At 39.6% G+C, this 23,521-nt stretch overlaps 1 protein-coding gene across 1 annotated transcript in view; it reads right to left on the reverse strand.

The window, feature by feature from the left end:
• Positions 1 to 23,521, reverse strand: part of WDR11 (WD repeat domain 11) — a 163,372-nt gene that overhangs the window by 104,289 nt on the left and 35,562 nt on the right. The window contains exons 8-10 of the mRNA XM_053692652.1: positions 9,887 to 10,085; positions 8,910 to 9,013; positions 7,549 to 7,725 (exon numbers count right to left, since the gene is read on the reverse strand). Of these exons, the coding sequence (XP_053548627.1) occupies positions 7,549 to 7,725; positions 8,910 to 9,013; positions 9,887 to 10,085 (480 nt within the window). The remainder of the gene's footprint in view (positions 1 to 7,548; positions 7,726 to 8,909; positions 9,014 to 9,886; positions 10,086 to 23,521) is intronic.

A 23,521-nucleotide genomic window follows, 5' to 3' on the forward strand; every position in this document is an offset into this window, starting at 1 on the left:
GATGAGAATGTATTATTTGCGGCTGTTAGATATATACAATATGTAATAATTTAACAGTTAAATACTGTTCCCAAACCCACAAAAACAAATTATTAAAAAATACGTAAAAACATAATTTATGCTTACCTGATAAATTTATTTCTCTTGTAGTGTATCCAGTCCACGGATCATCCATTACTTGTGGGATATTCTCCTTCCCAACAGGAAGTTGCAAGAGGATCACCCAAAGCAGAGCTGCTATATAGCTCCTCCCCTAACTGTCATATCCAGTCATTCGACCGAAAACAAACAGAGAAAGGAGAAACCATAGGGTGCAGTGGTGACTGTAGTTTAATTAAAATTTAGACCTGCCTTAAAAGGACAGGGCGGGCCGTGGACTGGATACACTACAAGAGAAATAAATTTATCAGGTAAGCATAAATGATGTTTTCTCTTGTTAAGTGTATCCAGTCCACGGATCATCCATTACTTGTGGGATACCAATACCAAAGCTAAAGTACACGGATGATGGGAGGGACAAGGCAGGATTAAGCGGAAGGAACCACTGCCTGAAGAACCTTTCTTCCAAACACAGCCTCCGAAGAAGCAAAAGTATCAAATTTGTAAAATTTTGAAAACGTGTGAAGCGAAGACCAAGTCGTAGCCTTGCAAATCTGTTCAACAGAGGCCTCATTTTTGAAGGCCCAGGTGGAAGCCACAGCTCTAGTAGAATGAGCTGTAATCCTTTCAGGGGGCTGCTGTCCAGCAGTATCATAGGCTAGGCGTATTACGCTCCGAAGCCAAAAGGAAAGAGAGGTTGCCGAAGCTTTTTGACCTCTCCTCTGTCCAGAGTAAACGACAAACAGGGAAGATGTTTGACGAAAATCCTTAGTAGCTTGTAAGTAAAACTTCAAGGCACGGACTACGTCCAGATTATGTAAAAGACGTTCCTTCTTTGAAGAAAGATTAGGGCACAACGATGGAACAACAATCTCTTGATTGATATTCTTGTTAGAAACCACCTTAGGTAAAAACCCAGGTTTGGTACGCAGAACTACCTTATCTGCATGAAAAATCAGATAAGGAGAATCACATTGTAAGGCAGATAGCTCAGAGACTCTCCGAGCCAAGGAAATAGCCATCAAAAACAGAACTTTCCAAGATAAAAGTTTAATATCAATGGAATGAAGGGGTTCAAACGGAACTCCTTGAAGAACCTTAAGAACCAAGTTTAAGCTCCACGGGGGAGCAACAGGTTTAAACACAGGCTTAATTCTAACCAAAGCCTGGCAAAATGCCTGGACGTCTGGAACCTCTGCCAGATGCTTGTGCAAAAGAATAGACAGAGCAGAAATCTGTCCCTTTAAGGAACTAGCTGATAATCCTTTGTCCAAGCCCTCTTGGAGAAAAGACAATATTCTAGGAATCCTAACCTTACTCCATGAGTAATTCTTGGATTCACACCAATAAAGATATTTACTCCATATCTTGTGGTAGATTTTCCTGGTAACAGGCTTTCGTGCCTGTATTAAAGTATCAATGACTGACTCGGAGAAGCCACGCTTTAATAGAATCAAGCGTTCAATCTCCATGCAGTCAGTCTCAGAGAAATTAGATTTGGATGATTGAAAGGACCTTGTATTAGAAGGTCCTGTCTTAGAGGCAGAGTCCATGGTGGAAAGGATGACATGTCCACTAGGTCTGCATACCAAGTCCTGCGTGGCCACGCAGGTGCTATCAGAATCACCGATGCTCTCTCCTGTTTGATCTTGGCAATCAGTCGAGGGAGCAGAGGAAACGGTGGAAACACATAAGCCAGGTTGAAGAACCAAGGCGCTGCTAGAGCATCTATCAGCGTCGCTTCTGGGTCCCTGGACCTGGATCCGTAACAAGGAAGCTTGGCGTTCTGGCGAGACGCCATGAGATCCAACTCTGGTTTGCCCCAACAATGAATCAACTGAGCAAACACCTCCGGATGGAGTACCCACTCCCCCGGATGGAAAGTCTGACGACTTAGAAAATCCGCCTCCCAGTTCTCCACGTCTGGGATATGGATTGCTGACAGGTGGCAAGAGTGGTACTCTGCCCAGCGAATTATTTTTGAGACTTCTAACATCGCTAGGGAACTCCGGGTTCCCCCTTGATGGTTGATGTAAGCCACAGTCGTGATGTTGTCCGACTGAAATCTGATGAACCTCAGTGTTGCTAACTGAGGCCAAGCCAGAAGAGCATTGAATATCGCTCTTAACTCCAGAATATTTATTGGAAAGAGTTTCTCCTCCTGAGTCCACGATCCCTGTGCCTTAAGGGAATTCCAGACTGCACCCCAACCTAGAAGGCTGGCATCTCTTGTTACAATTGTCCAATCTGGCCTGCGAAAGGTCATACCCTTGGACAGGAGTACCCGAGACAACCACCAGATTAGAGAATCTCTGGTCTCTTGATCCAGATTTAGCAGAGGGGACAAATCTGTGTAATCCCCATTTCACTGACTCATCATGCATAATTGCAGCGGTCTGAGATGAAGGCGCGCAAATGGCACTATGTCCATTGCCGCTACCATTAAGCCGATTACCTCCATACACTGAGCTACCGAAGGGCGCGGAATGGAGTGAAGAACACGGCAAGCATTTAGAAGTTTTGATAACCTGGACTCCGTCAGGTAAATTTTCATTTCTACAGAATCTATAAGAGTCCCTAAGAAGGAGACTCTTGTGGGTGGGGATAGAGAACTCTTTTCCTCGTTCACTTTCCACCCGTGCGACCTCAGAAATGCCAGAACTATCTCTGTATGAGACTTGGCAACTTGAAAGCTTGACGCCTGTATCAGGATGTCGTCTAGATACGGAGCCACCGCTATGCCTCGCGGTCTTAGAACCGCCAGAAGTGAGCCCAGAACCTTTGTAAAGATTCTCGGGGCTGTAGCCAACCCGAAGGGAAGAGCTACAAATTGGTAATGCCTGTCTAGAAAGGCAAACCTTAGAAACCGATGATGATCTTTGTGAATCGGTATGTGAAGGTAGGCATCCTTTAAGTCCACTGTGGTCATGTACTGACCTTCTTGGATAATGGGTAGGATGGTCCGAATAGTTTCCATTTTGAAAGATGGAACTCTGAGGAATTTGTTTAAGATCTTTAGATCCAAAATTGGTTTGAAGGTTCCCTCTTTTTTGGGAACCACAAACAGATTCGAATAAAAACCCTGTCCTTGTTCCGTCCGCGGAACTGGATGGATCACTCCCATAACTAGGAGGTCTTGCACACAGCGTAGGAATGCCTCTTTCTTTATCTGATTTGCAGATAGCCTTGAAAGATGAAATCTCCCTTGTGGAGGGGAAGCTTTGAAGTCCAGAAGATATCCCTGAGATATGATCTCCAACGCCCAGGGATCCTGAACTTCTCTTGCACACGCCTGGGCGAAGAGAGAAAGTCTGCCCCCTACTAGATCCGTCGCCGGATAGGGGGCCGTTCCTTCATGCTGTCTTAGAGGCAGTAGCAGGCTTTCTGGCCTGCTTGCCTTTGTTCCAGGACTGGTTAGGTTTCCAGGCCTGCTTAGATTGAGCAAAAGTTCCCTCTTGTTTTGAAGCGGAGGAAGTTGATGCTGCACCTGCCTTGAAATTTCGAAAGGCACGAAAATTAGACTGTTTGGCCTTTGCTTTGGCCCTGTCCTGAGGAAGGGTGTGACCCTTACCTCCAGTAATGTCAGCAATAATTTCCTTCAAACCAGGCCCAAATAAGGTCTGCCCCTTGAAAGGAATGTTGAGTAATTTAGACTTCAAAGTCACGTCAGCTGACCAGGATTTAAGCCATAGCGCCCTACGCGCTTGGATGGCGAATCCGGAATTCTTAGCCGTTAGTTTAGTAAAATGAACAATGGCGTCAGAAACAAATGAGTTAGCTAGCTTAAGTGTTCTAAGCTTGTCAATAATTTCAGTCAATGGAGCTGTATGGATGACCTCTTCCAGGGCCTCAAACCAGAATGCCGCCGCGGCCGTGACAGGCGCAATGCATGCAAGGGGCTGTAAAATAAAACCTTGTTGAATAAACATTTTCTTAAGGTAACCCTCCAATTTTTTATCCATTGGATCTGAAAAAGCACAACTGTCCTCAACCGGGATAGTGGTACGCTTTGCTAAAGTAGAAACTGCTCCCTCCACCTTAGGGACCGTCTGCCATAAGTCCCGTGTAGTGGCGTCTATTGGAAACATTTTTCTAAATATAGGAGGTGGGGAAAAAGGCACACCCGGTCTATCCCACTCCTTGCTAATAATTTCTGTAAGCCTTTTAGGTATAGGAAAAACATCAGTACACACCGGCACCGCATAGTATTTATCCAGCTTACACAATTTCTCTGGTACTGCAACTGTGTTACAGTCATTCAGAGCAGCTAATACCTCCCCAAGCAACACACGGAGGTTCTCAAGCTTAAATTTAAAATTTGAAATCTCTGAATCAGGTTTCCCCGAATCAGAGATGTCACCCACAGACTGAAGCTCTCCGTCCTCATGATCTGCATATTGTGACGCAGTATCAGACATGGCCCTTACAGAATCTGCACGCTCTGTATTTCTCCTAACCCCAGAGCAATCGCGCTTGCCTCTTAATTCAGGCAACCTGGATAATACCTCTGACAGGGTATTATTCATGATTGCAGCCATGTCCTGCAAGGTAATCGCTATGGGCGTCCCTGATGTAATTGGTGCCATATTAGCGTGCATCCCCTGAGCGGGAGGCGAAGGGTCTGACACGTGGGGAGAGTTAGTCGGCATAACTTCCCCCTCGTCAGAATCTTCTGGTGATATTTCTTTTATAGTTAAAGACTGATCTTTACTGTTTAAGGTGAAATCAATACATTTAGTACACATTCTCCTATGGGGCTCCACCATGGCTTTCAAACATAATGAACAAGTAGTTTCCTCTGTGTTAGACATGTTTAAACAGACTAGCAATGGGACTAGCAAGCTTGGAAAACACTTTAAACAAGTTTACAAGCAATATAAAAAACGTTACTGCACCTTTAAGAAACACAAATTTTGTCAAAATTTGAAATAACAGTGAAAAAAGGCAGTTACACTAACGAAATTTTTACAGTGTACGTAACAAGTTAGCAGAGCATTGCACCCACTTGCAAATGGATGATTAACCCCTTAATACCCAAAACGGAATAATAAAAGACAAAAACGTTTTTTTAAACAGTCACAACAACTGCCACAGCTCTACTGTGGCTTTTTACCTCCCTCAAAAACGACTTTGAAGCCTTTTGAGCCCTCCAGAGATGTCCTGGATCATGCAGGAAGAAGCTGAATGTCTGTGTCTGTAATTTTTGCTGTGCAAAAAAACGCTAAAATAGGCCCCTCCCACTCATATTACAACAGTGGAAAGCCTAAGGAAACTGTTTCTAGGCAAAATTCAAGCCAGCCATGTGGAAAAAAACAAGGCCCCAATAAGTTTTATCACCAAATACATATAAAAACTATTAAACATGCCAGCAAACGTTTTATATTACATTTTTATAAGAGTATGTATCTCTATTAATAAGCCTGATACCAGTCGCTATCACTGCATTTAAGGCTTTACTTACATTAGTTCGGTATCAGCAGCATTTTCTAGCAAATTCCATCCCTAGAAAAATATTAACTGCACATACCTTATTGCAGGAAAAAACTGCACGCCATTCCCTCTCTGAAGTTACCTCACTCCTCAGAATATGTGAGAACAGCCATGGATCTTAGTTACTTCTGCTAAGAACATAGAAAACGCAGGCAGATTCTTCTTCTAAATACTGCCTGAGATAAACAGTACACTCCGGCACCATTTAAAAATAACAAACTTTTGATTGAAGAATAAACTAAGTATAAAACACCACACTCCTCTTACGACCTCCATCTTGGTTGAGGCTTGCAAGAGAATGACTGGATATGACAGTTAGGGGAGGAGCTATATAGCAGCTCTGCTGTGGGTGATCCTCTTGCAACTTTCTGTTGGGAAGGAGAATATCCCACAAGTAATGGATGATCCGTGGACTGGATAAACTTAACAAGAGAAATATATATTTTTGTAAAAAAAAACTGAGTTATGTTTATTTTGCATGATTTATATAAGAATAGTTTCCTTTATACAAAGATGGTGTGATATAATGCAACCTTCTTTGTTTAAAAAATGTATCTTCCCTAAACGCTGTTAGATTTACTCTCTATAAGATCAGTTTATTTACACATATTGTTAATTTGTTCAGTGAAAAAAATTATAGTTTTTATGTTCTATCTAAAATCTATATATTTTATTTTGTGTGTGTTCAGCTAGGTTGTGTGTGGCGGACTGTTTTAATGTTTTACTTGTATTTGGGCTTATTTGGCAACCGTGGACAATCTTTAGGACTTGATCCCCTTCAGTGAGCACAGGAAGTACTTTGCAAACATTGTGTGTACGGCTGTGAGTACAAGAAACATTCCTGGAACCTTGCCACTGGTGTCCTTTGGGAGATATCGTTGAGAGACCTATACGGTTTTCAAGTGCCTTAATCATACCTCATACTTGTTTGAGGTTATAATTTGTGAGTTTTTAATCATGATTTGTAATAAATAACCTGTGTGATTTGACTTACTATGCTTAGAGGAGTTGCCCCTTGTTTTTTCTTGTCTCCTATTAAAGGGATACTAAACCCATTTTTTTTCTTTAACTATACAGATAGAGTATGCAATTTTAAGCAACTTTCTAATTTACTCCTATGATCAATTTTTCTTCGTTCTCTTGCTATCTTTATTTTAAAAGCAGGACTGTAAAGCTTAGGAGACGGCCCATTTTTGGTTCAGTATCTGGGTTACGCTTGCTCATTGGTGGCTAAATGTATCCACCAATAAGAAAGCGCTATCCAGGGTGCTGAACCTAAAATGGGCAGGCTCCTAAGCATTCAATTCCAGTTTTTGAAACAAAAATAGCAAGAGAACGAAGAAATATTGATAATAGGAGTAAATTGGAAAGTTACTTAAAATTACACACTCTATCCAAATCATGAAAGAAAAAAATTTGGGCTTAGTATCCCTTTAAACACTAAATACATTTTATAAGCTTATTATTGAGTTTATTTCCTACCTCCCACAAGTCATGGGTGCCGCCATGTTGAATTCTAGCTTTCCCTACATTTCAGTGCTAAAGTGTTTTCCAACATGCAGCATTTCTTCAGATACCTAAAGTGAAACCTAAGTTCTAAAATGGCAGCCCCCATAATTAGAGGCGCATGAAATGTATTTACTAACTAACCCAGACCTGCCTATTCACTTTTTTCATGAAATTTTCATTGGGTGTTACATCCAATCAGAAGCCGTATCACTCCCACATCTCGGGTTCAGCTAGTGCAATGCTATGTCAGATCTGATTTGCAGGAAGCACCACTGTCTACAGTGATATCACAGTATATACAATCATTCTGTGATAATGCCAGCATATTAACCTTAGAGACACAAAATGTGTGTTTTCACAATTTGCGCTATGTCCTATAAACGCTTATTAATCTATTAGGTCTGTGCAGTTTTACCCTGTAAAGTAAAGGAATATGTGTGTGGAACTTACCAACTGCCAGAAGGGGCTTGTACTGAGTAATGTTCTTTGTGGTGAGCGGGGGGCACATCCTCACTACAAACTGACCCTGTGGCAGCCCAGAGAGGAGACCAGTGAGCAGAAACTTGAGATGAACTTCTTGTTGGTGACCTCCAACAGATGCATCTGCAGCCAGCAGGCTCTGACCCCCTGCAGAATGAGAACAGCTCAGGTCTATTAACCCCTCACAACCAGCACAATCAATAAACCTTGGGCTGAAGCTACAGACAGGTATTATTAAATGTTTTTGAAGCAACCAGATAAAAACGTATGTATGCTTTTTACTAATGTGCACGTGCAGTATTAGTGAGAGTGATATTACCAGCACTTACAAAACATGTGACGGGTAACTGTGTGCACGAAGCCTACTGTTGTATGCAAAGCTGCACATGGGGAAGGGAAATGAGGAATCCTAGGAAAACACGTGACATAACTTTTGTAAAGCATCTATGTGGCATTTTGTGTATCAGAGAAACTCAAGGCATTAAAAAACATACACAATAAAATGACCCTATAATGTTATCCCACATAACGATACGTGCAAAGGAACCGGGACAAGTTATAGCAACATCTTTGACCGTATCAGTCTGCATTTGGTAGACACAATTTGATAAACGTAAACATTATGTAAATTAAGTGCTTAAAGGCTTTGTCCAAAAAGATGATATTTTATTCTCAAAGAACATTTTTGAATACTGGTGTATGCTGTAACAATTTACATGGTACTGCACATTAATAGCAAATTAAACTACCCAGAAAAAAACAGCAGAATATGTAAATATTTGTAATATATGTCCGGGCAGCATTTTACTTCAGTTAAAGGAACTCAACTTGTAATTTCTCATAAAATATTTTGCAGAGTCTAATTTTGCCAACTTTTTCTGCAATTTACTTCTGAAAATTGTGTTTTTTAGTGCAACCTGCAAGGTCCAGAAATTCTACACCTGCAATATGCTACACAGTAATTTCTTCACGTGTACAAGAGTCTCTAAGTGACCACACCAAAAGAGATAGGGGAAACATACAACTTTTTTCAAGGGGTATGTCTATGGACTGCAAAACAAGACATTTTGCTAAAACAATAATTACAGTTATAAATGCTTTTAAAATATTTAATTTGTATGCAGATATTGTGCACTGTAGTATTTATGTGTTTATATATACAATGCCTATTTAAAATGGCTATAATGTTCCTTTAACTAAATATGCACAGTAAATAGAATGCCCTGTTTGCACTATAGTACACATGCGTCGTACACATTTAAAAGGACTTGGCGTGACAGACACCTGTAGGTTGTGCACATGGAGCTGTAAAGTTAGTGTCTTTTGCTTACCAATCATACTGTCTAAGGACAGATCTGGAAATTTCCTTTGGAGAGATCCCACTGGCTTCCCACAGAATGAGAGAGGGGCATATAAGGCAACAGTGCTAGAACCGCTGAGGGGTGGAGAAAGAACAAAGCCTCAATTAATTTACTAAATGCACAAATCGGCAACTCTGTTTTTGTAATGTTTCACTTATTATCTTTTAAATACATTATAACATATGTTGGACTTCTGTGAGCCTTTAAAGGGACAGTCTACTCCAGATTTTTTATTGTTTAAAAAAAAAATAGATAATTCCTTTATTACCCATTCCCCAGTTTTGCATAACCAACACAGTTATATTAATACACTTTTTACCTCTGTGATTACCTTGTATCTAAGCTTCTGCAGACTGCCCCCTTATCTCAGTTCTTTTGACAGTTTTGCATTTCACAAAATCAGTACTGTCTCATATATAACTCCACGGTAGTAAGCACACGGTTATTTATATGGCCCACATGAACTAGCGCTGTCTAGCTGTGAAAAATTGTCCACATGCCCTGAGATAAGAGGTTTCCTTCAAGGGCTTAGAAATTAGAATATGAGCCTACCTAGGCTTAACTTTCAAATAAAAATACAAAGAGAACAAAGCAAATTTGATAAAAGTAAATTGGAAAGTAGGCATGTGCATTCAGATCCTTCGTGAGTAGCGACTCATGCCCATTGGATATTTTCTTAGCCGGATTGATCCTTTTATAAGATCCCCACTCTAAAGACGTGGATTTGCACAGATCTTAGAGTGGGGATCTTTTACAGGAATCAATCCGGCTATGAAAATATCCTAAGGACACAAACGGCTGCTCATGAAGGATCCAAATGTACATCCTTATTGGAAAGATGTTTACAATTGCATGCCCTATCTGAATAATGAAAGTTTAATTTTTGACTAGACTGTCCCTTTAAATAATCCACTGGCAGCAAGAGAAAGAGTAAAATGTCCCTATACCTCTTGTGTTGCGGCTTTCTTCCCACAACACCGGACTTCAGCTCCCATATCATGACACGCCCATCACTGATTATCAGAGCAGCTTCATTCTCATTGATGGGGCAACAGGCTATGCTGTAAGGACGAACTGTTTTAGTCACTCGTATGGCATCACATTGGCACCTGAGGTCATAGGTCATCTCCGGCACAGGATCAGAGTCTGCGGTAGATAGAAAATAGATTGAATTTTTCTTTGGGAAATTTTGTGAATCTGCAGTATTTTTATTTAAAAGAATCGTGTGAATTCTGAAATGATTTTGCACAACAGATTACAGAATAGAACTGGTGACAAACTGAATAGATTCAAGATATTTTTAATCCATCCACTTCTTGAATAGTTATCTGGACCATCTAGCTGACACGGCAAAACTATTTTATTTTAAACACAAAACTTTATTGCTTTAATACAAAATAGGTTTGGGCAAAATCAGTAAAAACTTTCACCCAAAACTACAGACAAATGACAGGGTTAACAGACCATTCATATACTGCTCTGTGGGATATATCACAGTTAAAGGGACAGGAAACCCAAGATTTTGAACAACTTTCAACTTTACTTCTTTTATAAAATTTGTTTCATTTTCTTGGTATCCTTTGTTGAAAGAGCATCAGTGCACCACTGAGAGCTGGCTTAACACATCTGGTGGACCAATGACAAGAGGCATTTATGTGCAGCTACCAATCAGGAACCAGCAACTAGTTCATTGCTGCTCCTAAGCCCACCTAGTATGCTTTTCAACAAAGGGTAGAAAGAAAACAAAACAAATTAGATAATAGAGAATACAATTTTAAACAACTTTCCAATTTACTTCTAACTGAATCATAAAGGTACAATTTTGTGTTTCATGCCCCTTTTAATGGTAATTTGTTTTTAACTCGGGGGCTCGGTTCATGTCCCAAGCCATATCACCATAAAAAGTAGCTGTGACATGTTAGACTTCGCAATGATAATAAACCCCAAAATATTAATAGGTCACAAATAGAGGGAAAAAAATATACCTCAACATTTTAGTTTGTTTTATTAAAGGGATAGTAAACACCAAAAATGTTATTGTTTAAAAAGTTAATCCCTTTATTTTCCATTCCTCAGTTTTGCATAAACAACAAAGTTATATTAAAGGGACATAAAACAAGTTGGGATAGAGACAAAATATAATAATAATAATAGTCCTAAAGCCCGTGTACACAGGCCATTTTTTTGCAGTATTGAGGTTCCACCCCTTGCTCTCTCTCTCTCTATCCCCCTCTCTTTTGCGCTCTCTCCCCCCTCTCTTTTCCTCCCTCTTTTGCACTCTCTCCCCCTCTCTTTTGCACTCTCTATCTCTCCCCCTCTTTTGTGCTCTCTCTCTATCTCTCCCCCTCTTTTGTTCTCTCTCCTCCTCTCTTTTGCTGTCTCTCTCCCTCTCTTTTGCGCTCTCTCCCCCGCTCTTTTGTTCTCTCTCCCCACTTTTATATTGCTCTCTCCCCCCCCCCCTCTGTTGCTGTCTCTACCCTCCCTCTTCTGCTCTCTCTATCCCCCCTCTCTTTTGCTCTCTCTATACACCTCTTTTGCTCTCTCTCTCCCCCCTCTCTTTTGCTCTCTCTCTCTCCCCCCTCTCTTTTGCTGTCTCTCTCCCCCCTCTCTTTTGCTCTCTCACTCCCCCCTCTCTTTTGCTCTCTCAATCCCCCCTCTCTTTTGCTCTCTCTCGCCCCTCTCTTTTGCTCACTCTCTCTCCCCCCTCTTTTGCTCTCTCTCCACTTTCTCCCCCCTCTCTTTTGCTGTCTCTATCCATCTCTTTTGCACTCTCTCTTTCTCTCCCCTTTCTTTTGCTCTCCCTCCCCCCTCTCTTTAGCTGTCTCTCCCTCTCTTTTGCTCTCTCTATCCCCCTCTTTTGCTCTCTCTCTATCCTCCCCCCTCTTTTGAGCTCTCTCAGTCTCTCTCTCTCACTTCTGCACAGCACCTCCCATATCACACCCGGCGTTGCGCCCGCCCGAGCCGCGCCTGCACCACGTCCAGTTTCGCCCCGTCACACCCAGTCGGCCCAAGATGCCAGGTCAGTCTGTTGAAGGCCAGGTTTGTTTGTCCTTCCACAGTCCCTACTGTGCATGACAGCTTCAGACAAACACCCTTGGCCTTTTATATTATAGGATTTACTTTAATTACTTTACCTGAAAAAATGTATACTGCAGTGCCTCGCCATTAACAATTTCTTTTTAAGTTTCTGAATTGTACAGCTCTAACTCCCTCCACACAATTCCTTCTATGGCTGTATCTATATCTACCTTTTGATTTGGTAGAATGCAAGACTTTAACATTCATTATCTGCAGGAGCATGCCTAGAAGCAAATAGTGCTGACTCTTAAATAACTCCACGTGCATGAGCACAACATTATTTATATGAAACACATGAACTAACTCCCTTAAGCTGTGAAAAACTGTCAAATGCATTCAGATAAGAATCAGTCTTCAAGTGCTTTGAAATTAGCATATGAGCCTACCTAGGTTTAGCTTTCAACTAAAAATACCAAGAGAACAAAGCAAATTTGATGATAAAACATAATTTATGTAAGAACTTACCTGATAAATTCATTTCTTTCATATTAACAAGAGTCCATGAGCTAGTGACATATGGGATATACATTCCTACCAGGAGGGGCAAAGTTTCCCAAACCTTAAAATGCCTATAAATACACCCCTCACCACACCCACAAATCAGTTTAACGAATAGCCAAGAAGTGGGGTGATAAGAAAAAAAGTAAAATAAGGAATTGGAATAATTGTGCTTTATACAAAAAAATCATAACCACCACAAAAAAGGGTGGGCCTCATGGACTCTTGTTAATATGAAAGAAATGAATTTATCAGGTAAGTTCTTACATAAATTATGTTTTCTTTCATGTAATTAACAAGAGTCCATGAGCTAGTGACGTATGGGATAATGACTACCCAAGATGTGGATCTTTCCACACAAGAGTCACTAGAGAGGGAGGGATAAAATAAAGACAGCCAATTCCTGCTGAAAATAATCCACACCCAAAATAAAGTTTAACAAAAAACATAAGCAGAAGATTCAAACTGAAACCGCTGCCTGAAGAACTTTTCTACCAAAAACTGCTTCAGAAGAAGAAAATACATCAAAATGGTAGAATTTAGTAAAAGAATGCAAAGAGGACCAAGTTGCTGCTTTGCAGATCTGGTCAACCGAAGCTTCATTCCTAAACGCCCAGGAAGTAGATACTGACCTAGTAGAATGAGCTGTAATTCTTTGAGGCGGAATTTTACCCGACTCAACATAGGCAAGATGAATTAAAGATTTCAACCAAGATGCCAAAGAAATGGCAGAAGCTTTCTGGCCTTTCCTAGAACCGGAAAAGATAACAAATAGACTAGAAGTCTTACGGAAAGATTTCGTAGCTTCAACATAATATTTCAAAGCTCTAACAACATCCAAAGAATGCAATGATTTCTCCTTAGAATTCTTAGGATTAGGACATAATGAAGGAACCACAATTTCTCTACTAATGTTGTTGGAATTCACAACTTTAGGTAAAAATTCAAAAGAAGTTCGCAACACCGCCTTATCCTGATGAAAAATCAGAAAAGGAGACTCACACGAAAGAGCAGATAATTCAGAAACTCTTCTAGCAGAAGAGATGGCCAAAAGGAACAAAACTTTCCAAGAAAGTAATTTAATGTCCAATGAATGCATAGGTTCAAACGGAGGAGCTTGAAGAGCTCCCAGAACCAAATTCAAACTCCAAGGAGGAGAAATTGACTTAATGACAGGTTTTATACGAACCAAAGCTTGTACAAAACAATGAATATCAGGAAGAATAGCAATCTTTCTGTGAAAAAGAACAGAAAGAGCGGAGATTTGTCCTTTCAAAGAACTTGCGGACAAACCCTTATCTAAACCATCCTGAAGAAACTGTAAAATTCTCGGTATTCTAAAAGAATGCCAAGAAAAATGATGAGAAAGACACCAAGAAATATAAGTCTTCCAGACTCTATAATATATCTCTCGAGATACAGATTTACGAGCCTGTAACATAGTATTAATCACGGAGTCAGAGAAACCTCTATGACCAAGAATCAAGCGTTCAATCTCCATACCTTTAAATTTAAGGATTTCAGATCCGGATGGAAAAAAGGACCTTGTGACAGAAGGTCTGGTCTTAACGGAAGAGTCCATGGCTGGCAAGATGCCATCCGGACAAGATCCGCATACCAAAACCTGTGAGGCCATGCCGGAGCTATTAGCAGAACAAACGAGCATTCCCTCAGAATCTTGGAGATTACTCTTGGAAGAAGAACTAGAGGCGGAAAGATATAGGCAGGATGATACTTCCAAGGAAGTGATAATGCATCCACTGCCTCCGCCTGAGGATCCCGGGATCTGGACAGATACCTGGGAAGTTTCTTGTTTAGATGAGAGGCCATCAGATCTATCTCTGGAAGCCCCCACAATTGAACAATCTGAAGAAATACCTCTGGGTGAAGAGACCATTCGCCCGGATGCAACGTTTGGCGACTGAGATAATCCGCTTCCCAATTGTCTACACCTGGGATATGAACCGCAGAGATTAGACAGGAGCTGGATTCCGCCCAAACCAAAATTCGAGATACTTCTTTCATAGCCAGAGGACTGTGAGTCCCTCCTTGATGATTGATGTATGCCACAGTTGTGACATTGTCTGTCTGAAAACAAATGAACGATTCTCTCTTCAGAAGAGGCCAAAACTGAAGAGCTCTGAAAACTGCACGGAGTTCCAAGATATTGATCGGTAATCTCACCTCCTGAGATTCCCAAACTCCTTGTGCCGTCAGAGATCCCCACACAGCTCCCCAACCTGTGAGACTTGCATCTGTTGAAATTACAGTCCAGGTCGGAAGAACAAAAGAAGCCCCCTGAATTAAACGATGGTGATCTGTCCACCACGTTAGAGAGTGCCGAACAATCGGTTTTAAAGATATTAATTGATATATCTTCGTGTAATCCCTGCACCATTGGTTCAGCATACAGAGCTGAAGAGGTCGCATGTGAAAACGAGCAAAGGGGATCGCGTCCGATGCAGCAGTCATAAGACCTAGAATTTCCATGCATAAGGCTACCGAAGGGAATGATTGAGACTGAAGGTTTCGACAGGCTGTAATCAATTTTAGACGTCTCTTGTCTGTTAAAGACAAAGTCATGGACACTGAATCTATCTGGAAACCCAGAAAGGTTACCCTTGTTTGAGGAATCAAAGAACTTTTTGGTAAATTGATCCTCCAACCATGATCTTGAAGAAACAACACAAGTCGATTCGTATGAGACTCTGCTAAATGTAAAGACGGAGCAAGTACCAAGATATCGTCCAAATAAGGAAATACCACAATACCCTGTTCTCTGATTACAGACAGAAGGGCACCGAGAATCTTTGTGAAAATTCTTGGAGCTGTAGCAAGGCCAAACGGTAGAGCCACAAATTGGTAATGCTTGTCTAGAAAAGAGAATCTCAGGAACTGATAATGATCTGGATGAATTGGAATATGCAGATATGCATCCTGTAAATCTATTGTGGACATATAATTCCCTTGCTGAACAAAAGGCAATATAGTCCTTACAGTTACCATCTTGAACGTTGGTATCCTTACATAACGATTCAATAATTTTAGATCCAGAACTGGTCTGAAGGAATTCTCCTTCTTTGGTACAATGAAGAGATTTGAATAAAACCCCATCCCCTGTTCCGGAACTGGAACTGGCATAATTACTCCAGCCAACTCTAGATCTGAAACACAATTCAGAAATGCTTGAGCTTTCACTGGATTTACTGGGACATGGGAAAGAAAAAATCTCTTTGCAGGAGGTCTCATCTTGAAACCAATTCTGTACCCTTCTGAAACAATGTTCTGAATCCAAAGATTGTGAACAGAATTGATCCAAATTTCTTTGAAAAAACGTAACCTGCCCCCTACCAGCTGAACTGGAATGAGGGCCGTACCTTCATGTGAACTTAGAAGCAGGCTTTGCCTTTCTAGCAGGCTTGGATTTATTCCAGACTGGAGATGGTTTCCAAACTGAAACTGCTCCTGAGGACGAAGGATCAGGCTTTTGTTCTTTGTTGAAACGAAAGGAACGAAAACGATTGTTAGCCCTGTTTTTACCTTTAGACTTTTTATCCTGTGGTAAAAAAGTTCCTTTCCCACCAGTAACAGTTGAAATAATAGAATCCAACTGAGAACCAAATAATTTGTTTCCCTGGAAAGAAATGGAAAGTAGAGTTGATTTAGAAGCCATATCAGCATTCCAAGTCTTAAGCCATAAAGCTCTTCTGGCTAAGATAGCCAGAGACATAAATCTAACATCAACTCTAATAATATCAAAAATGGCATCACAGATGAAATTATTAGCATGCTGGAGAAGAATAATAATATCATGAGAATCACGATTTGTTACTTGTTGCGCTAGAGTTTCCAACCAAAAAGTTGAAGCTGCAGCAACATCAGCCAATGATATAGCAGGTCTAAGAAGATTACCTGAACATAGATAAGCTTTTCTTAGAAAAGATTCAATTTTTCTATCTAAAGGATCTTTAAACGAGGTACCATCTGACGTAGGAATGGTAGTACGTTTAGCAAGGGTAGAAATAGCCCCATCAACTTTAGGGATTTTGTCCCAAAATTCTAACCTGTCAGGCGGAACAGGATATAATTGCTTAAAACGTTTAGAAGGAGTAAATGAATTACCCAATTTATCCCATTCCTTAGCAATTACTGCAGAAATAGCATTAGGAACAGGAAAGACTTCTGGAATAACCGCAGGAGCTTTAAAAACCTTATCCAAACGTATAGAATTAGTATCAAGAGGACTAGAATCCTCTATTTCTAAAGCAATTAGTACTTCTTTAAGTAAAGAGCGAATAAATTCCATCTTAAATAAATATGAAGATTTATCAGCATCAATCTCTGAGACAGAATCCTCTGAACCAGAAGAGTCCAAAGAATCAGAATGATGGTGTTCATTTAAAAATTCATCTGTAGAGAGAGAAGATTTAAAAGACTTTTTACGTTTACTAGAAGGAGAAATAACAGACAAAGCCTTCTTTATGGATTCAGAAACAAAATCTCTTATGTTATCAGGAACATTCTGCACCTTAGATGTTGAGGGAACTGCAACAGGCAATGGTACATCACTAAAGGAAATATTATCTGCTTTAACAAGTTTGTCATGACAATTATTACAAACAACAGCTGGAGGAATAGCTACCAAAAGTTTACAGCAGATACACTTAGCTTTGGTAGATCCAGCAGGCAGTGGTTTTCCTGTAGTATCTTCTGGCTCAGATGCAACGTGAGACATCTTGCAATATGTAAGAGAAAAAACAACATATAAAGCAAAATAGATCAAATTCCTTATAAGACAGTTTCAGGAATGGGAAAAAAATGCCAAACATCAAGCTTCTAGCAACCAGAAGCAAATGAAAAATGAGACTGAAATAATGTGGAGACAAAAGCGACGCCCATATTTTTTGGCGCCAAATAAGACGCCCACATTATTTGGCGCCTAAATGCTTTTGGCGCCAAAAATGACGCCACATCCGGAACGCCGACATTTTTGGCGCAAAATAACGTCAAAAATGACGCAACTTCCGGCGACACGTATGACGCCGGAAACGGAAAAGAATTTTTGCGCCAAAAAAGTCCGCGCCAAGAATGACACAATAAAATGAAGCATTTTCAGCCCCCGCGAGCCTAACAGCCCACAGGGAAAAAAGTCAAATTTTTGAGGTAAGAAAAAATATGATAATTTAAAGCATAATCCCAAATATGAAACTGACTGTCTGGAAATAAGGAAAGTTGAACATTCTGAGTCAAGGCAAATAAATGTTTGAATACATATATTTAGAACTTTATAAATAAAGTGCCCAACCATAGCTTAGAGTGTCACAGAAAATAAGACTTACTTACCCCAGGACACTCATCTACATGTTTGTAGAAAGCCAAACCAGTACTGAAACGAGAATCAGTAGAGGAAATGGTAAATATAAGAGTATATCGTCGATCTGAAAAGGGAGGTAAGAGATGAATCTCTACGACCGATAACAGAGAACCTTATGAAATAGACCCCGTAGAAGGAGATCACTGCATTCAATAGGCAATACTCTCCTCACATCCCTCTGACATTCACTGCACGCTGAGAGGAAAACCGGGCTCCAACTTGCTGCGGAGCGCATATCAACGTAGAATCTAGCACAAACTTACTTCACCACCTCCCTTGGAGGCAAAGTTTGTAAAACTGATTTGTGGGTGTGGTGAGGGGTGTATTTATAGGCATTTTAAGGTTTGGGAAACTTTGCCCCTCCTGGTAGGAATGTATATCCCATACGTCACTAGCTCATGGACTCTTGTTAATTACATGAAAGAAAAGTAAATTAGAAAGTTGTTTAAAATATCATGCCCTATCTGAATCATGAAAATTTAATTTGGACTTTACTATCCCTTTAAATAAAAGAAAAGGGTCCATTGCACAAGCCTCTACTGACTGCATATGGCCAACAATCACACAGGCATTCACAGTCGAAAAGCCTGGACATGTTTTCCAAACCAACAGCACAAAATCTACAAAGCTTATCCCTGCTATGCCGGCGTGTTTGATAAGCAAATGCACTCCAGATTACAATATTTTTTATATTTTTATTTATCTATTTTTAAGCTGAAGAAGTCAGCATTGTAAAGGCGGGAATAATACTCACAAACTATTTAACATTTATTATAGCAATACAAATATTGAGTTTAATGTTTCTTTAATCCATTTCACTCTAGGACTAAATACAACAATTTTTCTCTATTCTGCAGTTTATAAATTCTCCAAAACAAGAGCTGACTGATTTTTGATCAAGGAAGGTTCAAACTATACCTTCATCACACACGGAGAGAGCCATATGTCCGACTCTTTCTGAAGTGCAAGGAAGAGAATGTGTTTATCATTTCAATGAGGACCTAGAAAAATATCAAGTTCCTTTTGATGAGGGGTCATAAATATATAAGCGAGGATACTGCTCCCCTTCACATCTAACATTTGCAGTTTTCTGCTTGTACGTATTTAATGTATGTAACAATACAATTGTCAGATTGAGAGAGAGTGGATCAGTGACCTTCTGGTTATTCAGTACAAAAAATGCCAAGTATACAAGAAAAAACACTAATTTACATATAAATAGTTAGATCATTTATTAAAACTACTAATAGTGAATGATGAGTAAAACTAAAGGGCCCATAAATACAGTAGATTTGCATAAACAACAAATCCATGATAAAAAGACAATGCTATAGCACTTAGTCTGAAACTTCAAATTAGTAGTACATTTTTTTCTGACAAATTTCAAAGTTATGTCCATCAGCCAATCATAAATGCATATAAGTATATTCTGTGACTTCTTGCACATGCTCAGTAGGAGCTGGTGACTCAAAAATTGTTAAAATAAAAAGACTGTGCACATTTTGTTAATGGAGGTAAATTGGAAAGTTGTTTAAAACTGCTGCTGTATCTGAGTCATTAAAGTTTAATTTTGACTTGAGTGTCATTTTAAAGGAAAAGTAGTTCAGAAATAAATTGTCAGCACTTTTATACTAGAGCCCTGTACACTGGGGTCTATTCTTCAATCTATTAAAAATAAAAAGGTGCTAGTGGCTCCCCATCAACAAGAGAATCACCTTCAAGCTCCTTACCCACGCGTTCAAGGCCCTACACAACATCGGACCTGAATACCTTAACCACCGTGTAAATTTCTACACCCCCGCCAGACAACTTTGATCGGCCGACCAAGCACTTGCAGTCATTCCCCGCATCAGCAAATCCACAGCGGGTGGAAGATCCTTCTCTCACATGGTGGCAAAGACATGGAACACCCTCCCGCTTCATCTCAGACAATCCACCTCCCTTACAAAGTTCAGAAAGGACCTCAAAACTTGTTTCTTCGACTGAATGCCCATCTCCCCCCCCCCCTTTTCTCCTATCCCCATCCCCTTTCCCTTAGCGCCTTGAGACCCTCACGGGTGATTAGTTTGCGCTCTATAAGTACCCAATAGATAGATAGATTGTAGCATTTTCTCATACTTTAAAAGAAACATTAACATCAAAATTTAAAGGGGCAGTAAAAATTAAACTTTCAACAGTCAGAGCATGTCATTTTAAACAAGTTTCTAATTTACTTCTATTAACAAATTTGCTTCATTCTCATGTTATACTTTGTTGAAATGCATACCCAGGTAGGCTCAGGAGCTAGCTGCTTGTTAAAATGTGAGTACCCTGATTAGGGTTATAGGTGGTTCTTGTCATTAGTGTTATTGGTACACACATGCGCCTCTCTTGTTCTTCATATCCTTCTAGATATCCTGACATCTTTTTGTGAGGAGAGAGCAGCCTTCTATCAAATATTGGCTTCATCGGAGTATCATCAGGTGGACCTTTTGACACATCCGCAAACTATATCAAGAGACTTTTTGTTCACTTTATATCTCTGTATATGCATTTATTTTTTCATTGTTTGTATAGAGTTAATATAGGTAGTTTTACACCACATATATATACACACACACACACACACAATATACACACACATATACACACACACACACAATATACACACACATACATACATACATACATACGCACACATTTTTATATTTTCTGCAGTGTAGGATCCCCCCTTACTCCCCAACCTCCCTGATCCCTCCCCCTCCAAACAGCTCTCCAAACCTCCCCCCTCTACCTATTAGACGACATCTTAGGTACTGGCAGCTGTCTGCCAGTACCTGTAAAACATTTTTTTGTTTAAAAAAAAAATAAAAAATTAAATCCTAGCTGCCCCATTCCTCCCTGTCCCTTTAATTATTTTTTTCTGTAGCTGCTAGAGAGACTGGTGATCAAACTGAATGCTGCCTGACCAGGCTACCTGCTATACAGTTATTGGTTAATGCTCTAATTTAGAGCTAGCCCTAATTGTCCACAATCAATTGAGATCAACTATGCTCGCCACGATTTTTAAATGACCAGTAAATAAAGTAGATTTGCATAATTAACAAATGCATGATAAAAAGACAATGCAATAGCACTTAGTCTGAACTACAAATGAGAAGTAGATTTTTTTTTCTGACAAATTTAAAAATGATTTCTATTTTCACTCCCCCTGCATCATGTGACAGACATCAGCCAATCACAAATGCATATATGAGCTGGTGACTCAAAAAGTGTAAATATAAAAAGACTGTGCAGTTTGTTAATGGAAGTAAATTGGAAAGTTGTTTAACATTACTGCTCTATCTGAATCATGAAAGTTTAATTTTGACTTGAGTGTCCCTTTAAGAACTTTTTATTGATAATTAGCCTAAGGCATGCACAATGTGCTAACAAATGAACATCTTTAAATACTTTAGTAAAAAATTGCTTCCCCTTGATGGGTTTACGATGACTTGTTATGCCACCTGCCAAGTTTAAATTTTTTTAGCTTTGTTTCTGTTAATTGGCACCACAACCTAATAAATGGGCTGAGCTTATAGGGAGATTAGATTATCTTTTCCACGTCATTATTTACACAAAGCCTCCTTATCTTATTTCTCACGGTTTATTCAAAAGATTAATACTTAGAGAGAGAAAAATGGAGACTAACATTTTAGAACCTCTCTCAGCCCCCCACTGGGAGTGGGATTTCATCTCTAAACCTTTACATATTTTTTCTTAAACATTACTTACGTACTGAAATTTTCAGTATAGGTATTATAGTATTACAACAGGTAAAATCAGCTATTTCAAATGATAAAATAAAGGTAAAAAATGCTATTTAATACACTCCAGCAGGAAAAATGGATCATTGGGAACTCATTAAAAAGGAGAAAAAAGTACAGTGCACTGTCACTTTAATTGAGGATATTAGCTGTGCACACAGATTGGCTCTTGGTGGGTGGAGCTTGGCTACTGAAACATGATTGCAGGAAAAAGGATGTTTTCTTTCATGATTCAGACAGAGAATAACATTTTAAAAAACACTTTCCAATGTACTTCTTATCAAATTAGCTTCATTCTTTGTTGAAGAGATATCTAGATAGGGAGCGCGCATTAGTCTGGTGCCCTACATGAAAGGAAAAGTGCTTCCATATAGTGCTCTTGCTAATGAATACAATTGTTGTAAAATTGCTGCCATATACAGTATATGTGCTGCAGACACGTGCATACTCCTGAACTTACCTGCCAGCTTTTCAACAAAGGATAACAAGTAAACAAACAAAATAGATAATAGAAGTAGATTGGAAAGTTGTTTAAAATCGTATGTTCTATCTGAATCTTGAAAGAACATTTTTGGGTTTTATGTCTCTTTAAGAAGCAACAGCGACAAGAGGGGTTTGAAACCTTTGCACTTCTGAAAAAAGAAAAAAAAACAAAAAACGTATGTTTCTTAAACAATAGCCATTCAGTATCTTGTTTGGGGTTATTTTTTTTTGGGGGGGGGGGGTTGGGTACCCACAGTAAGATTTTGGAATTTAAAACTAACAATTTATGTTTATGTTGAAGACACACCCTGAGGGCTCTATCAATGTAACAGACACATTTAAGAATCTTAAATAACGTGTACTAAGCCCTCAGCTAAACCTCAAGGTGTCCTAACTCTATGAATGACCCACAAGAACCAACTTGGTCTTCCCAGGAGTAAATACAGTAACATGCAGAAGCCCAGAAGTTATTAATCCTGCCCTGCAGGGAGTACACTGGCATTTCAGGCGCCACTGAATGGCTCTGAATGTCAGATGAAGATCTATGGGAGAGCAGATTAATCTGTTATTGTTTTATGAAACTATTTGTGCTCCTGATGTCCCATGCTGATATCTGACACCTAAACAGCTGTTCAAGTGTATAATATCAATTCCAATGCCCTTTCTTTTTATGTGATATTGTAGGGGTTCGGTGGTACTGTCTGGTTACCATAGTGATAAAGTAACACAGGTATTGAAATTAGGGCAAGTAATTCATCATGTTGCCAAAAGGCTAATTAAACGTAAGCATGCAGTAATACTCAGGAGGGGTGGATATAAAGCGAGGGGTTGCTCTTCTGTCAGATAAATTTGATTATTATTTATATATATATACAGTATATATATATATATATATATATATATATATATACACACATTCACACACACATACATACACATATACACACACATATACACACACATACATACACACACATATACACACACACATATACACATACATACACACACATACACACATATATACACACAAACACACACACACACACACATACATACAAACACACACACACACATATACACACACACACACATACAGTCAGGGCCAAAAATATTGGCACCCCTGCTTTTCTGTCAGATAATGCACCACTTCACCCAGAAAATTGTTGCAATTACAAATGTTTAGGCATTCTCATGTTTATTTATTTTGTTCGTACTGGCATGACACAAAAAAGTGGAGGAAAAAAAGCCAAATCTGACACATTCCATGCAAAACTCAAAAAATGGACTGGACAAAATTATTGGCACACCCCTTGGAAAAAATAACTGAAATCAATGGTTTCCTGTAACCATCAATGAGTTTC

The sequence above is a fragment of the Bombina bombina genome, chromosome 9 (assembly GCF_027579735.1).
Source record: "Bombina bombina isolate aBomBom1 chromosome 9, aBomBom1.pri, whole genome shotgun sequence".
Taxonomy (NCBI): Eukaryota; Metazoa; Chordata; class Amphibia; order Anura; family Bombinatoridae; genus Bombina; species Bombina bombina.